Source organism: Salmo trutta, chromosome 33 (assembly GCF_901001165.1).
Source record: "Salmo trutta chromosome 33, fSalTru1.1, whole genome shotgun sequence".
Taxonomy (NCBI): domain Eukaryota; kingdom Metazoa; phylum Chordata; class Actinopteri; order Salmoniformes; family Salmonidae; genus Salmo; species Salmo trutta.
In genome coordinates, this window is record NC_042989.1 from 28270561 (window position 1) to 28284618 (window position 14058).

The 14058-nt window shown below is 42.4% G+C and overlaps 1 protein-coding gene across 2 annotated transcripts; it reads right to left on the bottom strand.

The window, feature by feature from the left end:
- Positions 1–836: 836 nt before the first annotated feature.
- On the bottom strand, positions 837–12495 carry LOC115172798 (nuclear receptor-binding protein). Of its 2 annotated transcripts, none has more exons than XM_029730553.1 (18): positions 12338–12495; positions 11238–11617; positions 11021–11143; positions 10336–10440; positions 10085–10174; positions 9909–9949; positions 9524–9618; positions 9282–9365; positions 9087–9145; positions 8837–8935; positions 8540–8672; positions 8265–8355; positions 8114–8164; positions 7485–7620; positions 7319–7372; positions 7134–7197; positions 4435–4490; positions 837–2550 (listed from the first exon to the last, which is right to left on the bottom strand). In XM_029730553.1, exons 2-18 carry the CDS (start codon positions 11445–11447, stop codon positions 2455–2457), a joined length of 1587 nt encoding a protein of 528 aa, XP_029586413.1. In that variant the 5' UTR covers positions 11448–11617; positions 12338–12495; the 3' UTR covers positions 837–2454. The 2 variants fall into 2 exon arrangements, with proteins under 2 accessions (XP_029586413.1, XP_029586414.1); XM_029730554.1 differs by having other exon boundaries at positions 11238–11599; positions 12338–12494.
- Between the last annotated feature and the right edge of the window lie 1563 nt (positions 12496–14058).

Sequence of the window (14058 nt, forward strand, 5' to 3'; positions counted from 1 at the left end):
TTGGAGCAGTGGCATCTTCCTTGCTGAGCGGCCTTTCAGGTTATGTCGATATAGGACTCGTTTTACTGTGGATATAGATACTTTTGTGCCTGTTTCCTCCAGCATCTTCACAAGGTCCTTTGCTGTTGTTCTGGGATTGATTTGCACTTTTCGCACCAAAGTACGTTCAACTCTAGGAGACAGAACGCTTCTCCTTCTTGAGCGGTATGATGGCTGCGTGGTCCCATGGTGTTTATACTTGCGTACAATTGTTTGTACAGATGAACGTGGTACCTTCAGGCGTTTGGAGATTACTCCCAAGAATGAACCAGACTTGTGGAGGTCTACCATTTTTTTTCCTGAGGTCTTTGCTGATTTCTTTTGATTTTCCCATAATGTCAAGAAAAGAGGCACTGAGTTTGAAGGTAGGCCTTGAAATACATCCACAGGTACACCTCCAATTGACTCAAATTACATCAATTAGCCTATCAGAAGCTTCTAAAGCCATGACATCATTTTCTGGAATTTTCCAAGCTGTTAAAAGGCACAGTCAACTTAGTGTTTGTAAACTTCTGACCCACTGGAATTGTGATACAGTGAATTATAAGTGAAATAATCTGTCTGTAAACAATTGTTGGAAAAATGACTTGTGTCATGCACAAAGTAGATATCCTATCTGACCTGCCAAAACTATAGTTTGTTAACAAGAAATTTGTGGAGTGGTTGAAAAACAAGTTAATGACCCCAACCTAAGTGTATGTAAACTTCCAACTTCAACTGTATTCAAAGTTACTGTTAACACTTCCTGATTAAACATCCCAGTTGGAAGGAGATTAAGTAAATAATGAGACATTTGATCAGAGGTGGTGCATTACATATTTATTTACAAATAGAAAATACCAAACCATTTAAAGAGGAAACAGAAAACACAAACCATTTAAAGAAACAGAAAGTCATACATTGCAGAGGCTGTCATAGGATACACACTTGTCAGAAGGCACACGAGCACAAACTTACTTCTCATGCGCACGCACACACACACCCTCTTTCTCAACCACTAACTACACTGCTCAAGTGCTCCTCAGAACATAGAGATAGACTATAAAGAAAAAAAAGCACATTGAATATTACAGTAACCGTGAAACAGATTTTAATTCCACAACATTGTGTCCTACTGAATGTGACCCAGGTTACCTAACTGCATTCAACAGCATTTCATTGTTGCATTTGGCAAGACAACAGCTTGGCTAAAGCAGTACCAGTCACACAGCCAGGCCACTACATTAACAATTTGTCCACTTATATCTATATATTTACTCCTCATACAAACTCCTCTTTGGATGTGTACAGTAAAGTAAAACCCTTACCTGCTGTTCACAACAAAAACACATTCTCAATAGCCAGAATATTCAACGGAACGTCCAAAGGAAACCATTTCATTATCCAAGTACACTATAAGAAATAAGGTTTGCCAAACAATGTAAAGTATATCTTTTTTTACAGAACAGATAAAGTTGAAATAACAAAATCAGAGGCATGAATACTGTTCACCACCCAAACACCTCTTAGCTACAGCTCCAGCCATTGGACATCTCCAGTAAATCATTCCGCTTGTTCCTCTGCTTTGACTGACAGCCTGTAAATACAGCCCCTCCCAGACTATTGGCTCAGCCTCAATGGGGGTGTGGCTCCATCAGTTGAGACCACAGTAAACTACTTCAGAGTGTAAAAAACAAAAATGGGAAAGATACAATGACACATTTGTAACATAAATATAGCCCCTAAACTTCCCCTATCCCACTCATATATCTACATGACTGCGTTTAGACAGGCAGCCCAATTCTGATATTTTCTCCACTAATTGGTCTTTTGACCAATCACATCAGATCAGATCTTTTCATTGGTTAAAAGACTAAGTGGAAAAAAATATCAGAATTTGGCAGGCTGTGTAAACGCAGCCTACAATGGTCACCTACAGGTAAGTTCACTGCAGACATTCATGCACAGCCGTGCGTGACCACACTGAAGCAGAGAACTTTAAGGCGGATAGCGTGTGCATGTATACAGCCACTGAGAAGGCAAATGGCAAAGATATAAAACACAAACAAACAAGTAACACTGACATATGATAACTGTGTTGGCTTCCTTTCCAAAATAAGTTGCTACTGTGTATATAGAGAGAACTAAACAGAGAGGGACTGACTCGGACATCCCCATAATAAGGCTCTATGGTCCTCCAGAGAAATAGAAGACACCACACAAGGTTTTGGGTGAAAGAGTCCGAGGCAGGGGGTGTGGCGTGTATATGTGTGGTGGTTGGGGCCAGCAGGGGTATAGGTGTAGGCCTAAGCCTGCCTATAGGTGTATAGGTACTGAAGTGGGGATCCATGGGTCCTTAGGGGTAAGAAAGGGAGGGTTGAAACAAGCATGTAGGGGGTATTATAGGTAATGGAGTGGGGGTCCATGTTGATCCTGTTATGAGGACACAGTGACGGGATTGAGGGAACCGTTCCTGCTGAAGAACTTGGTGAAGGCCTCTTCTAGCACAGTGGCCATCCTGCTTTGGTCCACCTGTAGGGACAATCAATCAATTAACATGTTGTGGAGCGGCAACACATATCGAAGATTCAACAGCTGTGGGAGATATTATGGATGCCATGCTTCAGAGATATACAGTGCCTTCAGAATGTATGCATACCCCTTGACTTATTCCAGTTTGTTATTACAGCCTGAATTCAAAATGGATTCAAAATATGTTTTTCACACCCATCTATCTACACACAATATCCCATAATGAAGTGAAAACATGTTTAGATATTTTTACAAATTAATTGAAAATGAAATACAGAAATATGTAATTTACATAAGTATTCACACCCCTGAGTCAATACATATTAGAATCAATCACCTTTGGCAGCGACTACAGCCTAAGAGCTTTCTACACCTGGATTGTGTTCAAGCTCTGTCAGGTTAGTTGTTGATCATTGCTAGACAGCCATTTTCAAATCTTGCCATAGATTTTCAAGCTGATTTAAGTCAAAACTGTAACTAGGCACTCAGGAACATTCAACGTTGTCTTGGTTAGTAACTAGTGTCTATTTGGCCTTGTGTTTTAGGTACTTGTCCTGCTGAAGGTGAATTTATCTCCCAGTGTCTGTTGAAAAGCAGGACTGAACCTAGTTTTCCTGTAGGATATTGCCTGTTCTTAGCTCTATTTTGTAAAAAATAAATAAAACTCCCTAGTCCTTGCCGACGACAAGCATACCCATAACATGATGCAGCCACCACCATGCTTGAAAATATGAAGAGTGGTACTCAGTGATGTGTTGGATTTGCCCCAAACAACACTTTGTATTCAGAACAAAAAGTGAATTGCTTTGCCACATTTTTTGCAGTACTACTTTAGTGCCTTATTGCAAACAGGATACATATTTTTGAATGTTTTTCTTCCTTCTTTTCACTTTGTCATTTAGATTAGTATTGTGGAGTAACTACACTGTTGTTAATCCATCCTTAGTTCTATCACAGACATTAAAAGCTGTAACCATTTTAAAGTCACCACTGGCTTCATGGTGAAATCCCTGAGCGGTTTCCTTCCTCTCCGGCAACTGAGTTAGGAAGGCCGCCTATATCCTTGTAGTGACTGGGTGTATTGACACACCATCCAAAGAATAATTAATAACTTCACCATGCTAAAAGGGATATTCAATGTCAGTGTTTTTTACCGATCTACCAATAGGTGCCCTTCTTTGTGAGGCATTGGAAAACCTCCCTGGTCTTTGTGGTTGCATCTGTGTTTGAAATTCATTGCTCGACTGAGGGACCCATACAGATACTTGTATGTGTGGGGTACAGAGATGAGGTAGTCATTCAAAAATCATGTTAAACACTATTATTGCACACAGAGAGAATCCATGCAAGTTATTAAGCACATTTTTACTCCTGAACTTATTTAGGCTTTCCATAACAAAAGGGGTTGAATACTTACTGACTCAAGACATTTCAGCTTTTTATTTTAAAATTAATTTTAAAAAAAAACATCTAAAAAACATAATTCCACTTTGACATTATGGGTTATTGTGTGTAGGCCAGTGACACAAAATCTCAATTTAATACATTTTAAATTCAGGCTGTAAATGTGGGAAAAGTCAAAGGATGTGAATACTTTCTGAAGGCACAAAGTAAGAGTGGGAGAATATAAAAACAGTCAGTCCTATCTGTAGTAGAGTGGAGAGTAGGAGCTGATATCTGGCATTTGGGTGTGTGTGTTTATAGGGGTCAGTGAGAGCTGAAGTGGGTGCAGGGAATGACCCTCTAAATGGACACTCACTGCCTCTCCTATGCCAGCTACAACAATTACACTCTCACAAACCCTGACACACACCTCTCTACCACAGAACCCCTACACACACACACACACACTTATTTCTCTCTCTCACACAAGTACACCCTTACCTCGCTGATGAAGCCCAGTTGTACCAGCTCAACAGCCAGTTCCTGTACATTCTCATCTAAAGCAGAACAGACAGCAGGGTCAGTGGAAACACACACACACACATTGTCTAGCAGTGAAGTTGCCCTTAAGTTGAAAAATTAACTGTGTTGGTAACACCAGCATTAACCACAACAGAGTTACATTGGACTTCAGACAGAAACCGTAGTGACTAGTCTCTTCCTGTTATAATCTTACCATCACTGATAGACGCATAATGTGTGTTTACTGCAGGGAGTGTCAGTACCCAGCCCTCCCCAGAGAGCAGCTGCCAGCAGTATACACACATGCCTGCCATTCTCAACACGCAGGCCTGCAACACTAGACGCCTGTCATGAGTGTGTCTGGACACACCCACCGGGCCATGCAAAGACTTGTGTTCCATGTATATCCCTGACTTAAACCTCTATTCCTTACAGGGTTCAATAATATCCTGTTTGTACTGTCTAGGGATCCCTGATATGGCCTTCCATGCATTCCCCCCACCCTCCCCATTCCACCTTATCTGCACATTAGACTCTCCCGCTACTTTTCACACATACATGTACGTCCACGCACAGTCTGTTGGTGGCAGCTATGCATGCGATAGGAGCAGCCCCACTGGTGTGGGTTAGGCTGGGGTTACAGTACACTAGGACAGGCCAGTGTCTGGAGTCTAGACAAAAACACACACACACACACTCAGACAGGCTTGGATGGCCAAAGTCGTGCCATTCCCAGACAACACACACACAGAGTCCAACACAAGAGCTGGGAGGGTTATAACTGTAAATCTCTCCAATTGTGAAATCTGACATTGTTTTAATGCAGGAATGGGCAACTTTGATGGGGCCCACAATAAATCTGAACTCATCATGAGGGGCAGCAGTTGCTCGCAGGTCTGGTACCCACATCCACCTTGTGTATTCTACTATTCTAACTCACAACAGCAAGTTGAGACCCCGAATGAGTGTACCCCCCAAAAAAATATTATACATATACAGTACCAGTCAAAACCTTGGACACACCTACTCATTCAAGGGTTTTTCTTTATTTTTTACTATTTTCTACATTGTAGAATACTAGTGAAGACATCAAAACTATGAAATAACACATATGGAATTATGTAGTAACCAAAAAAGTGTTATATATTTTATATTTGAGATTCATCAAAGTAGTCACCCTTTTCCTTGATGACAGCTTTGCACACTCTTGGCATTCTCTCAACCAGCTTCATGAGGTAGTCACCTGGTATGCATTTCAATTAAAAGGTGTGCCTTGTTAAAAGCTAATTTGTGGAATTCCTTTCCTTCTTAATGCATTTGAGCCAATCTGTCAAGAACTTTGAAAGTTTCTTCGGGTGCAGTCGCAAAAACCATCAAGTGCAATGATGAAACTGGGACCTAGAGTTACCTCTGCTGCAGAGGATATGTTCATTAGAGTTACCAGCCCAAATAAATGTTTGAGTTCAAGTAACAGACACATCTCAACATCAACTGTTCAGAGGAGACTGCGTGAATCAGGCCTTCATGGTCGAATTGCTGCAAAGAAACCACTACTAAAGGACACCAATAAAAAGAAGAGACTTGCTTGGGCCAAGAAACACGAGCAATGGACATTAGACTGGTGGAAATTTGTCCTTTGGTCTGATCAGTCCACATTTGAGATTTTTGGTTCCAACCACCATGTCTTTGTGAGACGCAGAGTAGCTGAACGACATGAAGGAGGGGTGACGGTGCTTTGCTGGTGACACTGTCAGTGATTTATTTAGAATTCAAGGCACACTTAACCACAGCATTCTGCAGCGATACGCCATCACATCTAGTTTGCGCTTAGTGGAACTATCATTTGTTTTTCAACAGGACAATGACCCAACACACCTCCGGGCTGTGTAATGGCTATTTGACCAAGGAGAGTGATGGAATGCTGCATCATATGACATGGCCTCCACAATCCCATGACCTCAACCCAATTGAGATGGTATGGGATAAGTTGGACTGCCAAGTGAAGGAAAAGCAGCCAACAAGTGCTCAGCATATGTGGGAACTCTTTCAAGACTGTTGGAAAAACATTCCAGGTGAAACTGGTTGAGAGAATGCCAAGAGTATGCAAAGCTGTCATCAAGAAAAAGGGTGGCTATTTTGAAGAACCTAAAATATATTTGTTTAACACTTTTTTGGTTACTACATAATTCCATGTGTTATTTCATCATTTTGATGTCTTCACTATTATTCTACAATTTTAAAATAAAGAAAAATCCTTGAATGAGTAAGTGTGTCTACATTTTTGATTGGTATTGTATATATTTTAAATTGATCTGAGGGCTGCCAGTTGCCCATCCCTGATTTAAAGGAATGCTGTGTGGTTATGTTATCTTACCCTGTCTACAACACATAGTTTGATCGAGACTTGTGGTCTGTCTGGCCTGTTAGGAGAGGGACCATCCAGTAAGACTTAATCCTATTGGCCCCATTGGGAGCAGTACATGGGCTGTAGATTGTCAGGCTATTATTATAGAAGACCTAAGGGTCCAAGCATTGTCTAATAAAGCACACTGGGTTGCCAATAGCATAAATCTCAGTGTGTGTGCAGTCTTCCTTTTCTTTTGGCAGTTTGTGTACTTTGATCTCCAGCCCCTGCCTGCCCAGATCAATGTCTGTGTGTTTCTATCTCTTGTTCTTACTGGGTAACAAGTCACAGCTTAGGTGTCTGTTGAGTTTGTCCTCCAGCTTCAACAGTAGTGTCAGCTGTGGACGGAAAGGAGATGTAACGGTTAGACATTCAGTGACTGGCCACTAGAACACACTCGTCTATGGTCATCTAACTTTTATTCACTGATCTAAAGATAATTAGATTAACGCTACTTACATGATGTTTTGCACCCTCCTCCACCGGCTCAATATTACACTGCATCTGAACAACCTGCAGAAGGTGAGAAATGTAGATAGTAATCCAACAAATAAAATGTATTACGTAGTGTTACCATTATTAGTTCATTGAGTGGATTTGTATACTTTCCACACTCCCCCCTCACCTTGCGTGTCTCTAGTTCAGCAGGTTCTGGGGTGGGGGATTTGACAGAAGGGGTGACAATGGGGGACTTAACAGGGGACTGCTGGGGCTGCTGGTGAGAGGGCAGGCCGAATGCTGTCAGGGGGTAGATGCCATTCCTGTTGGGTAGGGAGGGAAGCGGGGTTACTTTACATGTCATGATTAGACAGGTAAAGTACACATTTTATTTATTTGTGACCAATCGGGGGGGGGGGGGGGGTCAAATCAGACAGGCAATAATCTTACACACATTTAATTAAGGCCAAAGTGAAGACCCCGGATTGTTCAAAACCTTGCAAAATCAACACTCTGGGAGCAAATCTTGAGTTTGCAGGTATTCTCATTCATCTTTCAAATAGAGATTCTAGCAATACTTCAACTAAAAGTAAGAGTGGCGGAAGGGCTGGATACAAACACATTTGAGATACAGGCAAAGCAGAATAACAGCCCAATTTAAATACTTCCACCCAGTGGTTGGATAGTGCATTACATGATCATTGTCTAGTACTGTAGTGGTAGAGTCTGAGCGCTGTGGGTTAACTACGCCCTCTAGTGGTGAGCATGCTGGACATCTGTCCCGTCGTGGTCAATAGTTGATGGGGAGTTACTTACCGGACATCCTCCAGGAACTTATCCAGCTCCAAGGCAGGAAACTGAGACAGCCTGATGAGGAAAGAAACAGGATCAGCACAGGTTTCTGAAGAAAATACCCTGAGATCAAAAAACAACTGACTTCCTTGAAGTATAAACTGTTGTCGCTTACTTGAGCTGCACACCCTCCTTTATCTCAGCGATGACGAGGTTGGGGTCCATGTTCTTAGTGATCTCCTCTAAGGCATTCTCAGGGATCATATCTGAAAGAGGTATGGAAAAGATTAGGGGTACTCACGCTGGTGGTGACAATGCAGTGTGTGTTTGTGAGAATGCGTGCGTCTTGTGTTTGAGACTCAAACTGGTGTGTGTGTGTGTGTGATAAGACTCACACTTGTGGCTGATGATGCAGAGTATGTGAGTGAGTGTGTGTACAATAAGACTCACGCTGGTGACTGACTATGCAGTGTGCAGCTAGCAGCTTCAACAGGGGCACCTCAAACAGAGCCTGGTGGAACAGCAGCTCTCTGGCTGTAGGTCTCTTAAACAGGTCAGCCTCCAGACAAGTCTGGATAAACTCCTGCAAGGTACACACACACACATGGCATCACACACGCACTTCCAGGGAAAATCTTATAATACATGCACGCAAATGTATGTATGTAGTTCTGTCCTTGAGCTGTTCTTATCTATTAATGTTCTGTATTATGTCATGTTTACGCACACAGACAAACACTCTCCTACCCTCTGCAGTGGGTCTTCCAGTGACTGTATGGCATTGTTGATGGCCTCCTGAGAGACGTAGGAAGATTCTCCATTCCCCTGGATCTCCAATACTGCCATCTACACAACACACAATGATATCACCACCACCCACCCAACACAAGTCGCAACGCCGTCACATAAAAATGATGCGGAGTGATGACATCACAGATTCTGGCACACAGAGATAAATCGATATGGGAAATTGGTGATGTTAAGTGTCCCATCTCACCTCCAAGGCACACATCCCAAAGGAATAGATATCCACTGCAGTAGTGACATCTGCAACAGCTACAGGTGGGAGAATGTAAGATGGGAAACAATGGATTGAGTTACTCAATAGTCTATCATTTCCTGAGAATATATACATTCCTTATACCCTACAAATAACCAAACATATAACCTATCCATAAATGTCCTTCTTTACCGCCATATTCTGGGGCGAAGAAGTGCAGGTTTTTCTGCTCCTCTCTGCAGGTCTTTACATGGTTGTTGATGGTGTCTGGAGCCACTGAAGGAGAAAAACACAGATATACTGGGTTAGACAGTCTATAAATCTATTATAACCAGTTATAAATATGTTATCTCTGGAAGATAAACCAATACAGGGCTGGCCTGGACAGTGCTGCTAAGCCAGTAATAAACCAGTAGTTATGACTAGAGTCCTACCTGATCCTATCTTGATGAGTCCGTTGTGTTGGATGAAGATGGTGTCACAGGTCAGGTTCCCGTGGATGATGGGTGGCTCACAGGAGTGGAGGTAACTACAGAGCCACATCAGAAAGCAGAGAAGAAAGTAAAGCACTGTTTTTTTGGCTTACCTCAAACCAGGGTAGGTTCAGTAGCACACTACACAGGAAAACATTTTGGAATGGAAATAAATGTTGACAACATCAGGTATTAGTACCTCCCCATTTCACTCGGTTTTAAAACGTTCAGCCCTGTTTCGTGCCTACTGAGCATGACCCTGGCTGCCCATTTGGATTAGATATGGGGTCCTGGTAATAGCGTTGCAGCTATGACAGAGTTGGGTCTGTGTGAGAGAAAGACTGACCTGAGGGCTGAGAGGATCTGGGTGCACCATCTCTTCCAGGCCTAAAGAACAAACAAACATACTTTCTGTTACATGTAGACGATTGAACGTCTTCTTATACGCTAAGCATCCTTTGATGTGCTACTGTGTTGTAGGTGACTTGGTGGGCAGGGTCAATTGTATTATGATATCTGCACCTTTTCATTCATAGTCTTGTGGTTCTTCTTGGTCTTCTTCAGAAACTGCTTCAGACTTCCCGAGGACATGTACTCAGTGATGAAAATAACCTGAGGTGTAGACAAAGGAAAAAATAAGTTAAGAAGAATCATTCAAATGATGTTGTTACATTGTTCCATCATTTCACTCACTCCTCACTCGCATTCAGTCCTGATTATATCAACCAGGCCAAACAAGGAAGGTTTCTCCTCTCGTAGCAGACAGAACTTACCCTGGCGCGGTTGATGTCATTGATGTCAGCCCAGTACTTGTGGAACTTGACGATGTTGAGATGTTCCAGCTGAATCAGGTTGTCAAACACAGACTTCACCTTCTCCTGTTCACAGAGGTGGATAGACATGGTAAACATTTAACTAAACAGGGTCTGTAGTGGTGGGATCAACTGTTTGTATCAGTGTGCAAGGCATATGAAATTAGATATTCGCTCAAGTGCAAAGATAACAGTTCTGCTAGACACAAGAGAGGAGGGGGGAAATACCAAATGCTCTCTCTTCCTCCAGGCCAGATTGCATCATGAGATAAAAGCCTCAAAGCAAGTGAGTGAAATGATGGAACAATGTGACAACATAATTTGAATGATTCTTCTTAACATATTTTTTTCCCTTTGTCTACACCTCAGGAAATTTTCATCACTGAATACATGACCTCATGAAGTCTGAAGCAGTTTTTCCCCCCTGTAAACAACACATTGCGTTGCATTCCATGTCTGAAATGCGGTGTATAAATAAAATTAGATTTTATTGTAAGGCCAGAGCTGCCTGTATTCAGCTACTTAGAAAGGAAGCTTTGAGCTGTTTGAATTTGAGTTCAGATTAAGTCATGAGTCAATAAAAGGACACTGGGGGTCTGATTTCAGACAGAGCATCCTGCTGGTGTCGCCGCTAGGCATACTGTACCTCCTGCAGCTTGAAGTTCTTCCTCTCTGAGAACATGACCTCGTTCCAGACCACCTCCACCCCTTCTTCCGTGTCCATGGCCAGGTAGGCAGCATCTATCCCTGGGACATTCCGCTGGTTCACCTGGGGGAGAGAACAGAGGCAGAGACCTGGTTCAGTACCTTCACAAACACAGTTGCAAAACGTTCATTGACAGTCCAATGGTCTCTCGTCTCACCTCCTCTCTGCGTTTCTGCCAGCGGCCGCAGGGGCTCTCCTCCAGGATCTCCGACTCGTCTTCGCTCTCCTCCTCCTCATCCTCTGTGGGGGTGGTGGCGGGGGGCCCCGTTACAGGGGGACACACAGACGCAGGTCCCTGGCCACTTGGGGTCACCGTCTCTGCCTTGGCTTCCGGAACCTGGAGGGGTTTACCGTCTCCCTCTGACATTACAGCAATACAGGTCTCTGAGAAGGACTATGCTACTCTTCTCCTCTGGGGGGTGTGAAGGCAGAACGCCTTTCTCGCTCTTCTCAAACTGTAGCAGTCGCGCCCCCTTCCACTCCCTCCTCTCTCTCACACACCCTGGGAGCTATGAGGCACTATAGGCAAACGGGACACTTAATATCACACACACACACACACACACACACACACACACACACACACATAGCAATCAATACCTTACCTGTTATAAGAAATAAGACCTCAACCTTTCTTTATGAACTACTAATCCAATTGGGTCAAGACTTGCTATGTCACTCCTCAACAACAACTCTATGGTTACCAGTAAAGGCAGCAAAGAAAATATATTTGCCAGAATTAAAATTGAAAAGTGGCCTACTTGCTATGCAGTTGTTATAGTAGACTGTAATTAATGAGGCAGCCAAGTAAATTGTTTTGTTAGTTTGCTAACGTTAGTTAGCAAGCTAACTGGCTGTCGCGACTCAAATTCAAGTTGCACACGTAGATTACTTTACACGCCTCTCTATCCCAAACTCAGGACACTAGATATAACTAACAGAAGCTAGCTAATTGATCAACTTTCACTAAAACGTAAAGTTATCCCCGGCCATGGGTCTCAACAACTACAAAATGCTACATAAACAGTTACATGCATTCAGAAAATATGTCTAGCACGAACTCCGATAAACAAACAAACAAGCTGAAAACACAACTTTAGCTAACGTTAGCAAAGTTACCTAGCTAGCTCGAGAACTAGCAAGATAACTTAGGCAAGCAGTTTATTAGCTATTGTCAGCTAGCTAGCGTATTAACAAGTCAGCAATAGTCCCATTGTTACCCAGCAATTATATCAACACACACGGTTAGCTACTTACTTAGAAGAAAGCGACGACATGTATTTATTGTAAAACCCCTCACAGTGCGTAATTTATCTAGCTAATAACGTTAGAAGCTAGCTATCTATAAATGGCAAGGGGGAGGGACACCCAATCGCAGAATATCAGAACTACTTCCACCATTGTGCGCAATGCGCATGTAAAGCGCAGCTTTGATAACCTATACCTCAGTGCTCGAGAGGTAAACATTGCTCCCCTACCACTGATCGAGGATCAGATTACATTACTCTACCTCCAACTCAACCCTATCCCATCCATTAATTAGGGCATTTGTTGGCTAAATATCCCCTTATTTATCAGCGCTTAGTTATCAATGTTGTATTCGCATCATGATACAAAGTAACCATGTTTGACTAGAAAAAATCTTACAAGGATACAAAAAGTAACGTTTAACGTAGCCACTGCACTTAACACGATTTTGAATTCGACTGATGGCCTGTGTATAAATTGAAGTCGGAAGTTTACATACACCTTAGCCAAATACATTTAAACATTTTTTACAATTCCTGATATTTAATTCTAGTAAAAAGTCCATGTCTTAGGTCAGTTAGGACCACCATTTTATTTTAAGAATGTGACATGTCAGAGTAATAGTAGAGAGAATGATTTATTTCAGTTTTTTATTTCTTTCATCGCATTCCCAGTGGGTCAGAAGTTTACACACACTCAATTAGTATTTGGTAGCATTGCCTTTAAAATGTTTAACTTGGGTCAAACGTTTTGGGTAACCTTCCACAAGCTTCCCACAATAAGTTGGGTGAATTTTGGCCCATTCCTCCTGACAAAGCTGGTATAACTGTGTCAGGTTTGTAGGCCTCCTTGCTTGCACACGCTTTTTCAGTTCTACCCACACATTTTCTATGGGATTGAGGTCAGGACTTTGTGATGGCCACTACAATACCTTGACTTTGTTGTCCTTAAGCCATTTTGCCACAACTTTGGAAGTATGCTTGGGGTCGTTGTCCATTTGGAAGACCCATTTGCTACCAAGCTTTCACTTCCTGACTGATGTCTTGAGATGTTGCTTCAATATATCCACATCATTTTAATCCTCATGATGCCATCTAATTTGTGAAGTGCACCAGTCCCTCCTACAGCAAAGCACCCCCACAACATGATGCTGCCACCCCCGTGCTTCACGGTTGGGATGGTGTTCTTCGACTTGCAAGCCTCCCCCTTTTCCTCCAAACATAATGATGGTCATTATGGCCAAACAGTTCTTTTTTTGTTTTTGTTTCATTAGACCAGAGGACATTTCTCCAAAAAGTACGATCTTTGTCCCCATGTGCAGTTGCAAAGTCTGGCTTTTTTTATGTCCGTTTTTGAGCAGTGGCTTCTTCCTTGCTGAGCGGCCTTTCAGGTTATGTCGATATAAGACTCATTTTACTGTGGATATAGATACTTTTGTACCTGTTTCCTCCAGCATCTTCACAAGGTCCTTTGCTGTTGTTCTGGGATTGATTTGCACTTTTCGCACCAAAGTATGTTCATCTCTAGGAGACAGAACGTGTCTCCTTCCTGAGCGGTATGATGGCTGCGTGGTCCCATGGTGTTTATACTTGCGTACTATTGTCTGTACAGATGAACGTGGTACCTTCAGGCATTTGGAAATTGCTACCAAGGATGAACCAGACTTGTGGAGGTCTACAATTTCTTTTCTGAGGTCTTGCCTGATTTCTTTTGATTTCCCCATGATGTCA